The sequence below is a fragment of the Grampus griseus genome (genome assembly GCF_964374135.1).
Source record: "Grampus griseus genome assembly, chromosome: 13".
Lineage (NCBI taxonomy): Eukaryota > Metazoa > Chordata > Mammalia > Artiodactyla > Delphinidae > Grampus > Grampus griseus.
In genome coordinates, this window is record NC_139007.1 from 53,019,206 (window position 1) to 53,034,792 (window position 15,587).

A 15,587-nucleotide genomic window follows, 5' to 3' on the forward strand; every position below is an offset into this window, starting at 1 on the left:
TAATATTATGCCACTCATAACTGTTTTCTGTAAGCAGGCCATTTCTGCTGATCATAAATGTTGTGTTTCACTCACTAGGCCTTCAAGAAAATGTTAATTTATATACTAAACTGATTTCTTTTCAGGATTGTCTTTTTTCAGCCTTATTTTTCTCCATGTTTCTGTAGTTTAAGCAGTTAACAGGGATTTAGGTTAAAATCTAAGAACAAGATCCCTGGCATCTTCGTATTCCAGCTTGAAAATTTTCAGAGTAGTATTCTTTAATTAGTTGCTTGTTTTGCTTAAGTGGCTTCAATAAATCAAAATTTTCTGTTTCTCCAGAAGAATTGTGTCCCTGAAATATGTTGCTGTTATGCTGAGATGTATATGTCATTGAAGTATATATCCCAATGCTCTTTTCTGTAAATGTCACTGGGGAGTCTGAGCATATGATTCATTCTGAGTAAAAGATATTTTAAAAAATAGTTAACTGACTTAAAAAAAAAAGATTTCTGGGCATGCTAAGGGGCTCTAGTAAAAGAAAAAAAAGTATTTGGAGGACTTCTTGGCTTTGGTCATAAAGAATGAATACCTGTTTTCAGTGAAGATTAAAGAAATCAGATATGAAAATGAGATGAACTCCTTAAAAATCCTGACTGTTAAAAATTTTCCTTCCAATATCTCCACCTCCAAGAGGCTGTTTTGCAGTCACCCAGCATAAAATGAGAGCTCGTGTTTGTGGTATTTTCATTGCACCTTTAGATTTCAAGATGGTCCTGAGTAAACTTTTTGTTTTTTCTTGAGAAATATTTGCTTACTGCCGGTCACTGACAGGAGTGAACTTTTTCCAGTAACGTAGACAACACATTGCATAGATGCAGAAATGATTTAGACATGGGAAACTAAGACACTACAGTGATATGCTGCTCAGTTTACAATTATTTGTGACACAAAAGCTAATTTAGCCAGTGTGGTAGACTGAATAATGACCCCCAAAGATATCCAGCTTCTAATCCTTAGACCTGGGAGTGTTACCTTCTCTGCCTAAAAGACCTTGAAGATAAGATTAGTTAAGGCTCTTGAGATGGGGAGATTATCCTGGATTATCCAGCTTGGCTTCTGAATGCAATCTCAGTGTTCATATAAGAAGGAGGCAGAGGGAGATTTGACTGCAGAGAAGCATGTGTGACAGTGAAATGAGAAACTGTGCTGCTGGCTTTGAAGATGGGAGAAGGGGCCACAAGGGATACAACTCTAGCAGCTGGAGAAGGCAAGGAAAGAGTGTCTGCAGGTAGTGTGGCCCCGTGACTGAGTTTGGACTTCTGACCTTCAGAACTGTAAGAGAATATGTGTGTGTTGTTTTAAACTACCAAGTTTGTGGTAATTTGTGACAGCAGCCATAGGAAGCTAATACAGCTAGTTGATTTGATGATATTAAGTTAAATAAACTACATACATAATACCATTATAAAGCAAAAGGGAGTTTAAAAACTGCCAAATACGTAGTCATTTCTTAACATTTCTGTTTGCAGATTTTGGTTAATTTCTGTATTGCTGTGTTTATCAGCTTATTCTTGACTGATAAGCAGTAAAATTCCTAATATTTAAATATTATATTATATTTACAGGACTTTGCCGATTACTCTTAGCAGAATGCAATTCTCTTATCTCCCAGAGCAAGTTCCCTTTTCTGGTTCCCTTTCTCAGTTTATGGCTGAGGTATATATTGCTGTTGTCCGTACGCACTATTGATTCCCATGTAACTTTTTCAGGTTGTGACTCAGCATCCTGATTTTTGGAAAAGGGAACCAGACTCCCACACGGGCACTCTATATATGCAACAAAAGCCTGTCTTGTTTCGTAAATACAAGGCAAACATTCTACACAGTAGGCATCCATTTTGTGGCCGTACCATTGTCATCCTGGTACTGGGGGGAGCGTGTAAGTTTCTCTGAAATGTCCCTTATGAAGCCACCCCCCCCAAGCCTTCTCTGAAAGTGTGACAATTTGTTTATGTCCACTCCTGGCACCTGCACTTTGATTACCAGAGTCCCCTCAGATCTGCTGATTCCACCACTGTTATAATAGCACAAAGAAATCCTAGAAAAGGGAAAACTTCGTGGTGTGTCCCTGATTGGTATTCTGTTTAGCAGTCTTTATTGGAACGCAGTTGTTTCTTGAGGTCAAGGGAAATTCTGTTACCTGTGTTCATCTGGATGGCTGTATTGCTGGTTAGTGAACTCAAAGCCAAAGGATTTCATTTTCTAACTGTGTTGGTTCTATGGAACCAGAGTTTTTCCATTTGAACTGATGAATTCTCCTGGGGGAGAGGGGGATTTCATGATCAAAATTAGACTAAATGAAAAAAATGAATGCACATTTCAAAGGGTAGCACTAGAATCAGGTACATCTACAGATCTTCCCAGGGATTACTCCTGAACTTTTTGGTCTTATTTGATCATAATTCCAAGAGAGAATTTTCATTAGGTGAGTGTTCTGTTTCGTTTTGTTTTTCAATGATTCCCCCCCCCCCCGCCCCCGGCTTGAAGTTTGATTTTATTTGGCATTTATCCCAGTTGGGAATTTGCAATGGAAACGGAAAACTGACCTTCCATTTGTGAAATCACAAAATGAAATGGAACACCAGAAGTGATGTTCTCCTAGAAATAATAAATAGCTTTGTGCTGGTGTCTAAATTCATAGCACAGTTAACTAAAGTTAATATTTATGTACAGTGAGAAGAATAATGTCTGCAATCTCTCAGACATCTTCTTTGTTGTGTTATACCCTTTTTATATGTTACCTCGTTTTCTTGGATCTTGAGAGATCCCCAAGTAGTGACAACAACAGTGGCACAACCAAGTAGGAACATCTGGTTATTGAGCTCTTACTGGGAGCCAGGCACAGGTTGAGTTTAATAGTACAGGTAAGCTGTCCGTGTACTACTTAGTTTAATCATCAGAAAACCCCATCTGAGGCCGTTGTTTCCCTTTCACAGATAAGGAACCCGAGTTGAGATTTAGTAACTTGCCTGAGGATGCATACCTAATAAAGAATGAGGGTTCAAACACAGATGTTTCTGGCTCACAGGCCGAACTTACTCGGTGGCAACACCCATTCCCCTGAGTCTGGAAATGGCAAGAGTCTGGTTTAGGCAACCGGGAAAAAACAGCCAAGACTCTGAAGGTCAGAACAGTACAACGACAAGGTTGCAGTGGAACAGCCAAGATCAAGAACTAAGAGAACGTCCCCTGAGGGCCACAGACCAGCTCCGCCTTGATAAAGAAGGGGATTGGGGTTGCAGTGCAGCAATTTACTGTGATAGCTGGATTCAGAAAAAAGAATATACCTCTGAATGAGATTTAGCAAAATGTTGTCATAGCTATAGATGCTTAGTTTTTTAAAATGTATTTGCCTTATAATTACAAAATTAATATATATGCTTGCTGTATAAAAAAATTCAACACCAAATTACGTAAGTGTAAAGTAAAAGTTACCCCTCTTCTCTCTTTCCCCATTGACCAACCATTTTCCCATACCTATATATCTAAACCTATGTACATATATAGCTAAATGGAATAGTTGTTGGTCTTGGAGAGTTTTCTTTTATTTTTTGTTTTATTTCACAAAAATAGGGTCATACTATAATACTGTTCTATAACTTTTTAAATGAAATAATATTACATCTACATCTTTTATGTTAATACTCTTATTTCCGTACAGAAGCAATTTTGAGGAGAAATATTTGTATTAAAGAAGACTGTATTGGGGGGTGGGTGAAATGGGTGAAGGTGGTCAAAAGACACAAATATCTAGTTATAAAATAAGTTCTGGGGATATAATGTACAGCATGGTGACTATAGTTAATAATACTGTATTGTATATTTGCAAGTTACTAAGAGAGTAGATCTTAAAAGTTCTTATCACAAGAAAAAAAAATTTGTGGCTATGTGTGGTGATGGATGTTAACTAGACTTATTATGGTGGTCATTTCATAATATATACATATATTGAGTCATTATGTTGTACACCTGAAGCTAATATAATATGTCAATTATATTCCAATAAAAAATATGCAAGGCTATTACATGCAGTTTGGGAGGTCACAACTTGGACCTGACCTGCTTGAATACTTCCAGTGACGGGGAGTTCCCTTTCTGGTGAAACAGCCAGTCCCACTATTGGATTGCTCTGTTAGAAAGTTATATTGAACTAATGTTTATTTTTTTGTGACTTCCTCTTGCTCGTTAATATGTTCTCTGGAGTTCCACAGACCAAATCTCATCCCCTCTTTTTTTTTTTTTTTTTTTTTTGCGGTACACGGGCCTCTCACTGCTGTGGCCTCTCCCGTTGCGGAGCACAGGCTCCGGATGCGCAGGCTCAGTGGCCATGGCTCACGGGCCCAGCCGCTCAGCGGCATGTGGGATCTTCCCAGACCGGGGCACGAACCCGTGTCCCCTGCATGGGCAGGTGGACTCTCAGCCACTGCGCCACCAGGGAAGCCCTCATCCCCTCTTTACCTGTAACTGGATGAAATGAGACACCAAGGGGTATGCTTAAGAAAATTAAAAGATGAAAAAACTTAAAAAAAAAACGATAAAAGAAAAAGAAGATTATATTGCCTCCATGGCTGCTCAGTTTTGACATTTTCTACTTTTCTTCATGGAGATATTAGCTCAAATTGTAGAGCAGAGCTTCTTGCCTTTTTTTTTTTTTTTAAACATCCTTTGTATATGAAGGGTGTTCTTTCTTAACCTCTGGATTTTCCCAGGGCTGGAAGCTCTGCAGTGGAAGGTGTAATCAGATGTGAGGGAGCACAGGAAAGTGCAGACTCTTAGGAAGGTTTAGTTTGGATTTGAAAGGTTTTTTTTTTAACCTCAAAAATAGCTTTAGGACATTTCCTAAGCTCAGCCAACTGTTAGAAGCAGACAGGACCTTGAAAATCATGTCAGCCTCTTGCTTTTGTTTACCTTAGAAGTCCTGGAGAGTTTATCTTATTTCCAAAGAAGGTCACAACTGATTGTCAGACAGCCAAGCCCAGAACCTCTTTCCTTCCTGTGAGCATGTTCTCCATTGAAGCCTACCAGGTTGCCAAACCATTCTGCCTCAAATAGTTCAGAGAATTTCCAAAGTCCAGTGGATTTTATTTTAAAGTCAAAATATATATATGCCATAACATCTTTAGGAGAGATCCTGGAGGCCCTGTGGCCATTGTGAATTCCTGTTCCACAACTTAACCAAGCCCTGTGACCTTGCAAAGTGGCCCTAATTTTTCTCAGCCTTCCATTTCTTATCTGTAAGATAAGATTGCCTACCTCCTTGGCCTTTTGTGAGGATAGGATAATATTTATAAAGTACATAACACAGTGCCTGGTTCATTAGTCAACTCAATAGTAGTTGCTGTTAGAAGAAAGCTCTTTCAAACTTTTCGTAATAATCTTTTTTAAAAAGTAAAACTCAATTTTAAAAATGTGACAATATATGTGTTAAATTATTGTAGGAAGGAGACTTCAAAGACTAAATACTTAAAAAAATTTGGGGGGGGGGACTAGATGTTGTACATGGTTTAAGATCCAAAATATATAAAAGAGAAGCAGAAAGTAATTTTTCTTACTCTCTCTTTCCCCACAGCTACTACCTTTCTTTAGCTGGAAACTCACTTTACAAATTTTTTGTTATACCCTTGTAGACGTATTCTATGCACATACTCAGTAAGCTTTAAATATGAAACGATTTCTGTCTTCAGTCTTTCCTCTAGTCTCTTGCTGATAGGGCTCTCTGTTGAGTCAGCTCTAGGTCAGCACTGTCCAGTACTGTCTGATGACACAAGTGTTCTATACTTGTGTTGTTCAATACAGTACCCACTAGCACATGCGTCTATTGAGTTCTTAAAATATGACTCTTGTAACTGAAGAACTGAATTTAAAATTTTTATTTAATTTTTATTACATTTAGTAACCACAGGTGACTAGTTAGTGGCTACCATATTAGACAGTGCTGTGCTAGATGTTTATGTCTATGGCACTTTTTATAGAAACACATGGACCTCAAATTATGGAATTAAGAGTCGTAGAGAGCCACTAAGTTAATATTAATGAAAGAAGTCTATAGTTTAATATATTTTTAATTATATGTGGCTAATATATTTTCTTTTTAAGTATCTAGATACGGAGATGAGAGTTTATTTTTGAGAACATGTTGCTAATCAAAGAAAGCTGTGAAATGGCATGTTTGTAGGAGAGGAGATCTCAAACAAATCAGAACGTAACCTCATTTATCTATTTATTTTTTCAAGAAGTATTTATTGAATAGCTAATGTGTACCATGCACAGGCCCTGGGACTATGGCATTAACAGAACCTAAACAAATCCCTGCCCTCATGAAGCTTTCACTCTAGTGCTAATGAAAACCTCCTCTCTGCATTTGGTGCCTTTTTTTGTTACATTCCACTGGCGGTCAGCAAGCAACAGGGAAGACCTCTGCAGAGACAAAGAAAGGAACTTGCTCCAGGCCCTTGGCTTTGATGGCCGCCAGTGCTCTAAACTTATTTCCTTTAGTAAAGGAAAAAGCTTCATAGGAAAACAGTTTTCACTGAGCTACTAAAGAATGCTTTCTTTAGCAGTATCACGTTATTTATTTCTATAGTCTGCTATCTCTGGATTAGGATACGAGTAGGGGAAAAAGTGAGGTGTGCATATGTCTTACAAGTGCACACAATTTTAATGTAAAAAGAGCCAAGAGATTCCAAAATAAGTCCTTTAGTATTCCTTTTTTTTAAATTGGAGTATTGTTAATTTACAATGTTGTGTTTCAAGTGTACAACAGATTCAGTTATACGTACATACATACTTATATATTCTTTTCCAGATTTTTTCCATTATAGGTTATTACAAGATATTGAGTATAGTTCCCTGTACAAGACAGTAGGTCCTTGTTTATCTTATATAGTCCTTTAATATCCTTTATGGAAAGGCACGTATAAGCAGCTCAGAATCACGATGGTGAGCCACACTGCCTCATTCTTCTGCTCTTGGGGAAGGTCTGACTAGTGTAATTGCCCCTCCCTTTACATTTTCTCCCCCAAACAATGATTGCCTCTTAGTGTTAGCATTTCATTTGATTTAAGTGTTAGTTTTATTTTTCTGCATTTTCAAAATTTCCTAGTATGAGCACATATTATTTTCATAATAAAACAAAGAACAATAAATTATATTGTAAAAAAATAGTTCAGTCAGAGAGATGATGAAAGCCTGAAATCATTCCATGGGAGCAGAGACCAAGAAAAAGAGGTGTATTTGAGAGGGAGAGATTTAGGAAATAGAATTGACAGGGCTTGGTTACAGTAGTGAGAGGAGATTGTGTAATAAACACTTGTTTTATGAAATTGTGATCTATTTTTTAAAAAGAAATGAGCATCACAAAAGGTTTATTGTTTTTTAGTTTTTTGGTTTTTTGGGGTTTTTTTGGATTCACAGCAATCAAATGTTAAATATGTCTCACCATTTTCAATCACTCATCTGTTTAAGATGACTTGCCAGGTAATTTTTTTTTTTAATTAATTAATTTTGGTTGCATTGGGTCTTTGTTGCTCTGTGCGGGCTTTCTCTAGTTGCGGCAAGCGGGGGCTACTCTTCGTTGTGGTGCGCAGGCTTCTCACTGCGGTGGCTTCTCTTGTTGTGGAGCACGGGCTCTAGGTGTGCGGGCTTCAGTAGTTGTGGCACGTGGGCTCAGTAGTTGTGGCTCGCAGACTCTAGAGCGCAGACTCAGTAGTTGTGGTGCACGGACTTAGTTGCTCCGCAGCATGTGGGATCTTCCCGGACCAGGGCTCTAACCCATGTCCCCTGCATTGACAGGTGGGTTCTTAACCACTGTGCCACCAGGGAAGCCCCAGGCAATTTTTTTAGTCCACCATATAAATGTGTACTTTTGGGGCCATTAAAAAAGCTTTGGTGAAATAAAGGGAGTTTATTTTCTTATGTAACTTTTTGTTTCCAGTTATCTTAATTTAGTAATAAAACCGTTTTGTGAGAATGTCTTAGAATGATACTGATTCGAAGAACAAAAGGGAAGGCTTGGGCTTCCCTGGTGGCGCAGTGGTTGAGAGTCCGCCTGCCGATGCAGGGGACACGGGTTCGTGCCCCGGTCTGGGAGGATACCACATGCCACGGAGCGGCTGGGCCCGTGAGCCATGGCCGCTGAGCCTGCTCGTACGGAGCCTGTGCTCCGCAAAGAACACGACGACGGTGAGAGGCCCGCGTACCGCAAAAAAAAACAAAAAAAAAAAACAAAAAAAAAAAACAAAGGAAGGCTTAAAAGATAAAAGCCCTAAAAAGGAATGTTTGAAGAGCATTAACTATACCACATTTATCAGATTGGCAGTTATCCCCCCTTAGAAAAGTATTAACAATGTATTTCCATGCTTTGGGGAAGGATTTTACAGTGGGCTTCCAGAACTCACATCTGATTTCCAGTTACAAGATCAGAATGTTCCCCTCATATTGATAACCTCCAGAGAAACAAATTCTCATGAGTTCTCTAGTCAAAACAAAAGATGTAGCTGATTGTAAAATTACTGAAGTGTTAAATTGTACTCTGTCTTCTGTTAAACAAGTTTGGTATTGCTATTATCTAGCTTTTTTTTTTTCCTTTCTGAAATAACAACTATGTTTGGCTATATGGGTTGACAATAATGGTCTGTGTGGAAAGGGGGGGAAGATGAGTGAAACAATGTATCCCATTTTGTTATTTCTGCGTGTGAAAATCCGCCTCTAATGAGATGTCTCCGACAGTGCTGCTGTTCATCAAAACATGTGCCCTAGATCTGAGTGAATTTAATTATAGTGGGAACAGTGAAATAAGGACATTTAAATTAACTTACAGTAGAAAAATTCAGGAGATTAAGAAGCAGCAACATATCTCAGTCTGCATAGAACTAATTTTTGAAGTCTCTTTTCTCTCCTCCCTGGAAGGAATCATTTTGGGAAGTGGGCAATAATGTTCACCTCAAGCATGTTTTTGTTAAACCAGTATATCAGAACAAGATCAGCATGTCCTTCTGGATACAGAGATCAGTTCTTTGCATAGACCTCCCGAAGCAAAGAGCTGATCTCTGTGTGATATCCAGGTTACTGCATATTAATTTCAGCCTCATACAGAAATCTTGATCGAGAGAGAACTTGTTTTATTAGGAGCATTATCTGACACGCCTTTGCAAAGAGCCACCTACTCTTTTACCGGAAAAAAACAGTTTAAAATCTGACGATAGAAAATAAAAACATGCTTCCTGGATATAATTCCTTTTTATGAATTTCCAATTTTTTTTAGTTTGTGTTCTTATTTGTTTTTTTTAACAAGTAAACCTAAAGAGAGAGCTAAGCTAAGAGATGGGCAATATATTCATTTATGACTTTTTTCCAGCTCTCCTTTCTCCTAGGCCATATACTCATTGATTAGCTAATGAAAATATAAGAACTTGGCTGCTCAGTGAATAACAGCTTAGTTGAAATGTTTTGTTAGAACATGGTATGGTACCTTTATCTCCAAAGCTGAGTTTTTGAACTATAACATGAACTTTTTGAACTAAGCATGAACTATACCATGCTTAGTTCTCATGTTCTATATAGTTCTGTGATTGCATTTGGGTATATTCTACTGTTTCTGTTGGTTTGTATTTTACTGTTGATACATATTTGTTCAATTGATCCTAATAAAAGACCCCATTAGATAGCTAAGCCTCAGTGAGGGACCTCTTTAGACTGTTAATTTTTCCAACATTACAGAGCAAATCAGCATAAAATCAAACCTTAGTCCCTGTTTGATCCTACAGTTATCTCCTTTTTCTCCCAAAACATTTCATCCATTGCCCAGCATCAAATTGTATAGATGCTCAAGAGAGCAAAGGAAATAGACATGTGTGTGAGAAAGCCAACTGTGCCTAGATAGAAGGGGGAAAATGGTCCTAATTTGAAAAATGTTTATATATGACCAGACTGCCACACATAGTAGAGGCCAAGGCCCTTATTCTTTACATTCTGGGGTAGTAAAAACATTCTTACGAAGGACTAGTGAGTACAGAGTGACACGTCAGTTAACCAGAGTGATACATCAACTGGAAAATATTTTGAGTTACTGGATTTCAGTGAATTATTATAAACTTCTTCTGTTATACGTCTTTGACTTAGGAATGAAGAATTGAAAACATCAAATATGTTAACTAATGTATCAGTCAGCTATTATATTAGTAATCATAACAACTATATGTTGTCATTGTGGCATTTTCTATCTCAGGAAATGCAGCTCTTTCTTCACTACTACTATCATGTGTAAAGGAAAGGAATTACTCGGACCTGAACCAGTTCATACCTTGCCAAACCTTTCTACTCAGTGTGTGAGCCAATTATAAAGGATTTGTTTTTATAAATGTGCTTGCCCATCAGTCCAAAGGTACCCTTGAAACCAGAAACACTTTTAAAAAAAAGTAACACACTAAACATGGCATTGTAGTAGGGTAGCTGCATATCTTGATTAAAAATACCCAACATTTTATAGCCTATAGAAGAATCTAGTATTTCCTCAGGTCTAAAACATTTCCCAGTGATTTTTTTTGAGACATAAGTGTGGAGGATATAAAATTGAGGAAAGGCCACAGATCTCCACATAAGAATTTTTAAGTGATTAAAAAAGAAAAAATAATAACAGGAAAGTGTAATTAACAGTAATATAAAGACTTTTCAATATCAATTAATTAGTTTCTCAAAGCCCAGTAGCATGAAATTAATATGATTTCTCTTAGCAAATTATTTCTCCAATGTTTTTCCTTTTTTTTTTTCTCATCCCTAGATTGAAAAAGAAAAAGCAAGCCAAACAAAATGCAGAGACAGCCTCAGCTATGGCTACAAGGACTCATTCTGGAAAAGAAGATGCTAGTACAGTCATTTTAGAACAAGACATGTGCAACATTGCTGTGGAAGAGGAATATATTACTGATGAGAAAAAAAAGAGAAAAAGTAATCAGTTAAAGGAGATCAGGCGTACAGAACTAAAGAGATATTATAGTATTGGTGAGTATTGGTGGCAACTTTGCAGTATTTTCATTTAAAAAATCTGTAATAGTTTTTAAAAAATAATTTGTAACTGGTCATAATATATAATAATAATAGTAACAGTTTATTGAGCAGCTACTATGTGTGTGTGTGTATATATAATATATAATGTGTAAAGGGAATGACAATTATATAATAATTTATATTTATATAAATATATATAAATATTTTGTAAAGATATATATATATATAAAATATATATATAATCTTGTTTAAAGGGAATGACAATTGAATAATGTTGGTGTGTCTTGTTTAATTTTATGTTCCCAACATCTAACACAGTGTCTAGCACATTGTGTCTGCTCATAAATATTTATTAAATGAATGGTCACTTTTCTTGTATGAGGAATATTTTTCTTAATATTTATAGACATGTCCATAAAAATCTTGATAGAAATGCCTGCACTGTTTCCTAGGCAATAGGAAATGGAGGAGAAATGGCCTAGCATCCATTGGTTAAAAAAAAAAAAGACCACGATGATGATGACTTGAGAGTTGTAGCTGAGGGGAATCTTAAAATGAGTCCACAATATCATGTAGTTTCTGAGGATAGTCATTGCATCTGCAGCTGCATTAGCACAGGTGGCTTGTCTAGCACGATGGAGGTGATGATCCCGCTTTACTTTACCATCCATCTCATACCTACTGCTCCTATCACATGCAGGCCTGGAGTATGTTCAAAAGAGAATGCAAAGGGACTTCCCTGGTGGTGCAGTGGTTAAGAATCCGCCTGCCAGTGCAGGGGACGTGGGTTCAAACCCTGGTCCAGGAGGATCCCACATGCCGCGGAGCAACTAAGCCCATGCACCACAACTACTGAGCCTGTGCTCTAGAGCCCACAAGCCACAACTACTGAGCCCGTGGGCCACAACTACTGAAGCCTGTGTACCTAGAGCCCATGCTCCACAACAAGAGAAGCCACCATAATGAGAAGGTTGCGCACCACAACGAAGAGTAGCCCCCGCTCGCAGCAACGAAGACCCAGCGCAGCCAAAAAAATAAAAAGAGTGCAAAGAAAGGGAACCAGGAGATGAAACGTGATGTGGCACACGGGTTACAGTGTACTTGAGATTGCTAGGCTCAGAGGCAGAAGACTGAGGTCTCTGAGAACAAACTGCAGTCCAGTATATGAAACCTGGGCTGGTGGCAGGCACTTGGTCCACAGGATCCCAAACTTGGTCCCAGTGGATGCCAAAGTTATCAGGGGACAGATCTCGCCTCTGTGTTAATATAACTCTCTACTAGTGCTCATCAAAGATAAAGGTGGGCTGCCATTGGGATGGTTATAAATGAGGTTTTGCTGACATTGCTCCAACAGAGGCAGATGAGGTATCTGCAGTGGAAAGCCTGTGGTTTGTAGTATTCCAGTGGGTTCCCGTGATTATGTCATATATTACATAGCTTCATGGATGCTTTTAATCTGAAGCCATTCAGCATTTTATAAAAAGCTGTAACTGTCAACCTATAGAAAGAGACTTCTGTGTGATTAATAAACTTCCTCTTAAAATTTTAAGTGTTGAGTATTATCCCTAAAAGGGAAAGAGGAGTAAGGAAAATTGCATTTCACATCTTTTACAGTGTACACATTGGGCATTTGAAAATGTGTGGTTTTTACAGTTGTACAGTTTAAAATACTGTCTTTTCTCATGCTACTTTAAATGCTGCTGCTTAAGAAGTATTTTTTTTTTTTTTTTTGCTGTATGCGGGCCTCTCACTGCTGTGGCCTCTCCCGTTGCGGAGCACAGGCTCTGGACGCGCAGGCTCAGCGGCCATGGCTGACGGGCCCAGCTGCTCTGCGGCATGTGGGATCTTCCCGGACCGGGGCACGAACCCGTGTCCCCTGCATTGGCAGCCAGACTCTCAACCACTGCGCCACTAGGGAAGCCCTTAAGAAGTATTTTTAAATGGAGACATTTTGCTCTGTAGGGTTTCCCTGAAGGAGGTTGATAGAGTCCTATCCATTGAGATTTCTTTTTTCATGATGCTGCACTAACTGCAGATGCTGCTTTGGGATAGATTTTTAACGTGCTGCACTCTGTTGCATGTGTAACACTTTGAATGTGAAACAATACCCTTCACTCTGCTCTTTACCTAACTAACTCTTACTAGGCTTCACCAAATCCCCTCAGTCATCTTTTCTTCCAGGAAGCCCTCCCTGTCCCTGGACAGGTTAGACTTCCCTTCTGCATGTCATCATGGATTTATTTATCTGCTCTCCTGTTTATAGGCTGCTTTGGCTTGGACCCTGTATTTTAGCTTTGTGTAGTATCTGCATTACAGGTGCTCTTTAAATGTGCATTGAGTGGGTGACATGTACATAGATGAATGAATACTGTGATTCGTTTGAGTTTCATGAAAATTCTGGAAGGATGTAGGCAACATTACAATAGTTGAGTCAGAATTATCCTGTGATTTTATTTGGTGACAGTTAAGTAAAGAGATGCCATCGTAGCTTTTCATTTTCTCTCAAGAATGGCAATGATAACAACGGTTTGGAGGTTTGAGGCATTTTCTTAGGAGGATCCAGTGCTTATAGGTGGGCCAGGTGGGCCATTGAGTCCCAGGGTTGCTTGTCCCTTTTCGCATCTGACTCTAGCTGACAGACAGCTGTGTTGGCAGGTTTGCTTGATCTCATAGGGCTGACGTGGCATATTTCCTAGGTTCCCATCCCAGAATGTTGTCCCATACCACTAGGTGGAGTATTAGACCTCAAGTCAAAAGTAATTCTAGTCCAAGTTCTTTTGGTGGCTCTAGTCTGGGGAGGAGAGATGCTAAAATGGGAGGATCTTGTCAGCCACATTAAGGATTTGGACTTTATCCTGTATCAGTGGGAAGCCGCTGGGGGAACTCCATTAACTGTCTGTTTTAAGAGGATAAATCTAAGGACAATGGATGGAAGTGAGCCTGAAGGCAGGTTGGAGACTGGGGCAGAAGAGAAACAGCACCCTAAGGAGAGATTTTGCTCATAGAAACAGCCGTATTTGGTGACCAATGTAGTGTGTGAGGGAGAAAAAGAACAGCGTCAAGAACTGACAAACTGGAAAACTCAAGAAGAAAGAAGGAAAATAATGAATTTGTGTTTGGAGGTATTTTAGAGGTACCAAATGGATTTGTCTAGAGGGACCTGGATTTTAGGTGAAAGGCCTGGAAATTGCTACTTAAAGGTGTGAGGTAAATATGTGTAAAAGAAGTAATCCAGGGAACGCACAGAAAGTCAAAACAAAAAGTTAATGGAGGGACTTGCCTGGTGGTGCAGTGGTAAAGAATCCGCCTGCCAATGCAGGGGACATGGGTTCGAGCCCTGGTCCAGGAAGATCCCACATGCCTCGGAGCAACTAAGCCCGTGCACCACAACTACTGAGTCTGCGCTCTAGAGCCCACGAGACACAATTACTGAGCCCGCGAGCCACAAGTACTGAAGCCCACACACCTAGAGCCCGTGCTCCACAACAAGAGAAGCCACTGCAATGAGAAGCCCATGCACCGCAAAGAGGAGTAACCCCCGCTCGCCACAGCTAGAGAAAGCCCGCGCACAGCAACAAAGACCCAACACAGCCAAAAATAAATAAATAAATAAATAAAAAGTTAATGGATGATAAATGATAACTTATAGAAAAACAGACTGAAAGGATCTACAACAATATGTTGATTATTGTTTTCTCTGGGTACAGAAATTGCAAAGGAGTTTTGTTCTCTTTATGTTCTTGCACATTACACAGTTTAAATTTATTTTTAATATTAATCAGAAAATTATAGAGAACTGAATAATGTAATAGAGCAAACCCAAGGGCTTTAGAAAAAGAACATTAGACAAAAGCAAAGTTCTATCATCAATATAAAAGAAAGTGATTACTTTCTGTAGGTATCTATTTCCACATCTGTAACATTACCTACCTGATTTCAGGAAGCATATTTAGACAAAATAATGTTTTTTACTTATTAAATTAGATTTATCTGTGCCTCATGTAAGCCTTGGTTAGTAATTCATTACTCTCTCCTACCACTTCGGAGAACACTACAGCTAAGATACTGATAAAAGATGTTATGGAAAGACTGAGTCACTGGAATTGCCTTGTAACAAAATGGTGCCAATTCCAAAAGTGTTTTGTTTTTGAGAGGGGAAGTAGGAGAAAGGAAGTGGACTAATTACATCGAGGCAGATGGCATCAGATAAATCTAGGTCTAGCACCTATTGTAGCACGGGGCACACGGTAAGCATCCATGCAAAAGCTTCTAACATAAGTGAACTCAGCCCTTCTATGCTTGCACTTGTATTTACTGATATATAGGGCTCCTTATTCACTTATTCTATTTATTTATATAAACCCTTAAGGAATTGTTTGATAACAATATATTTTTATAATTTTATATTTTAACAATGTTAATATATTTTTCAAAATTAGCTATTAAGTTATAGTTAAGTTTGACACAAGTAGTAGGAATGTTTACATATGTTTCAAAAGATGTTTGGTCCATATTACAATATCAAAATATATTAAGTTGCAT

The 15,587-nt window shown here is 38.5% G+C and overlaps 1 protein-coding gene across 1 annotated transcript in view; it reads left to right on the top strand.

Annotated features, from left to right (window-relative positions):
- The window catches only part of NCOA7 (nuclear receptor coactivator 7), a 144,351-nt gene that overhangs the window by 55,158 nt on the left and 73,606 nt on the right, over positions 1-15,587 (top strand). Inside the window, exon 3 of the mRNA XM_082668590.1 lies at positions 10,819-11,039. Coding sequence (XP_082524716.1) covers positions 10,819-11,039 — 221 coding nt within the window. The remainder of the gene's footprint in view (positions 1-10,818; positions 11,040-15,587) is intronic.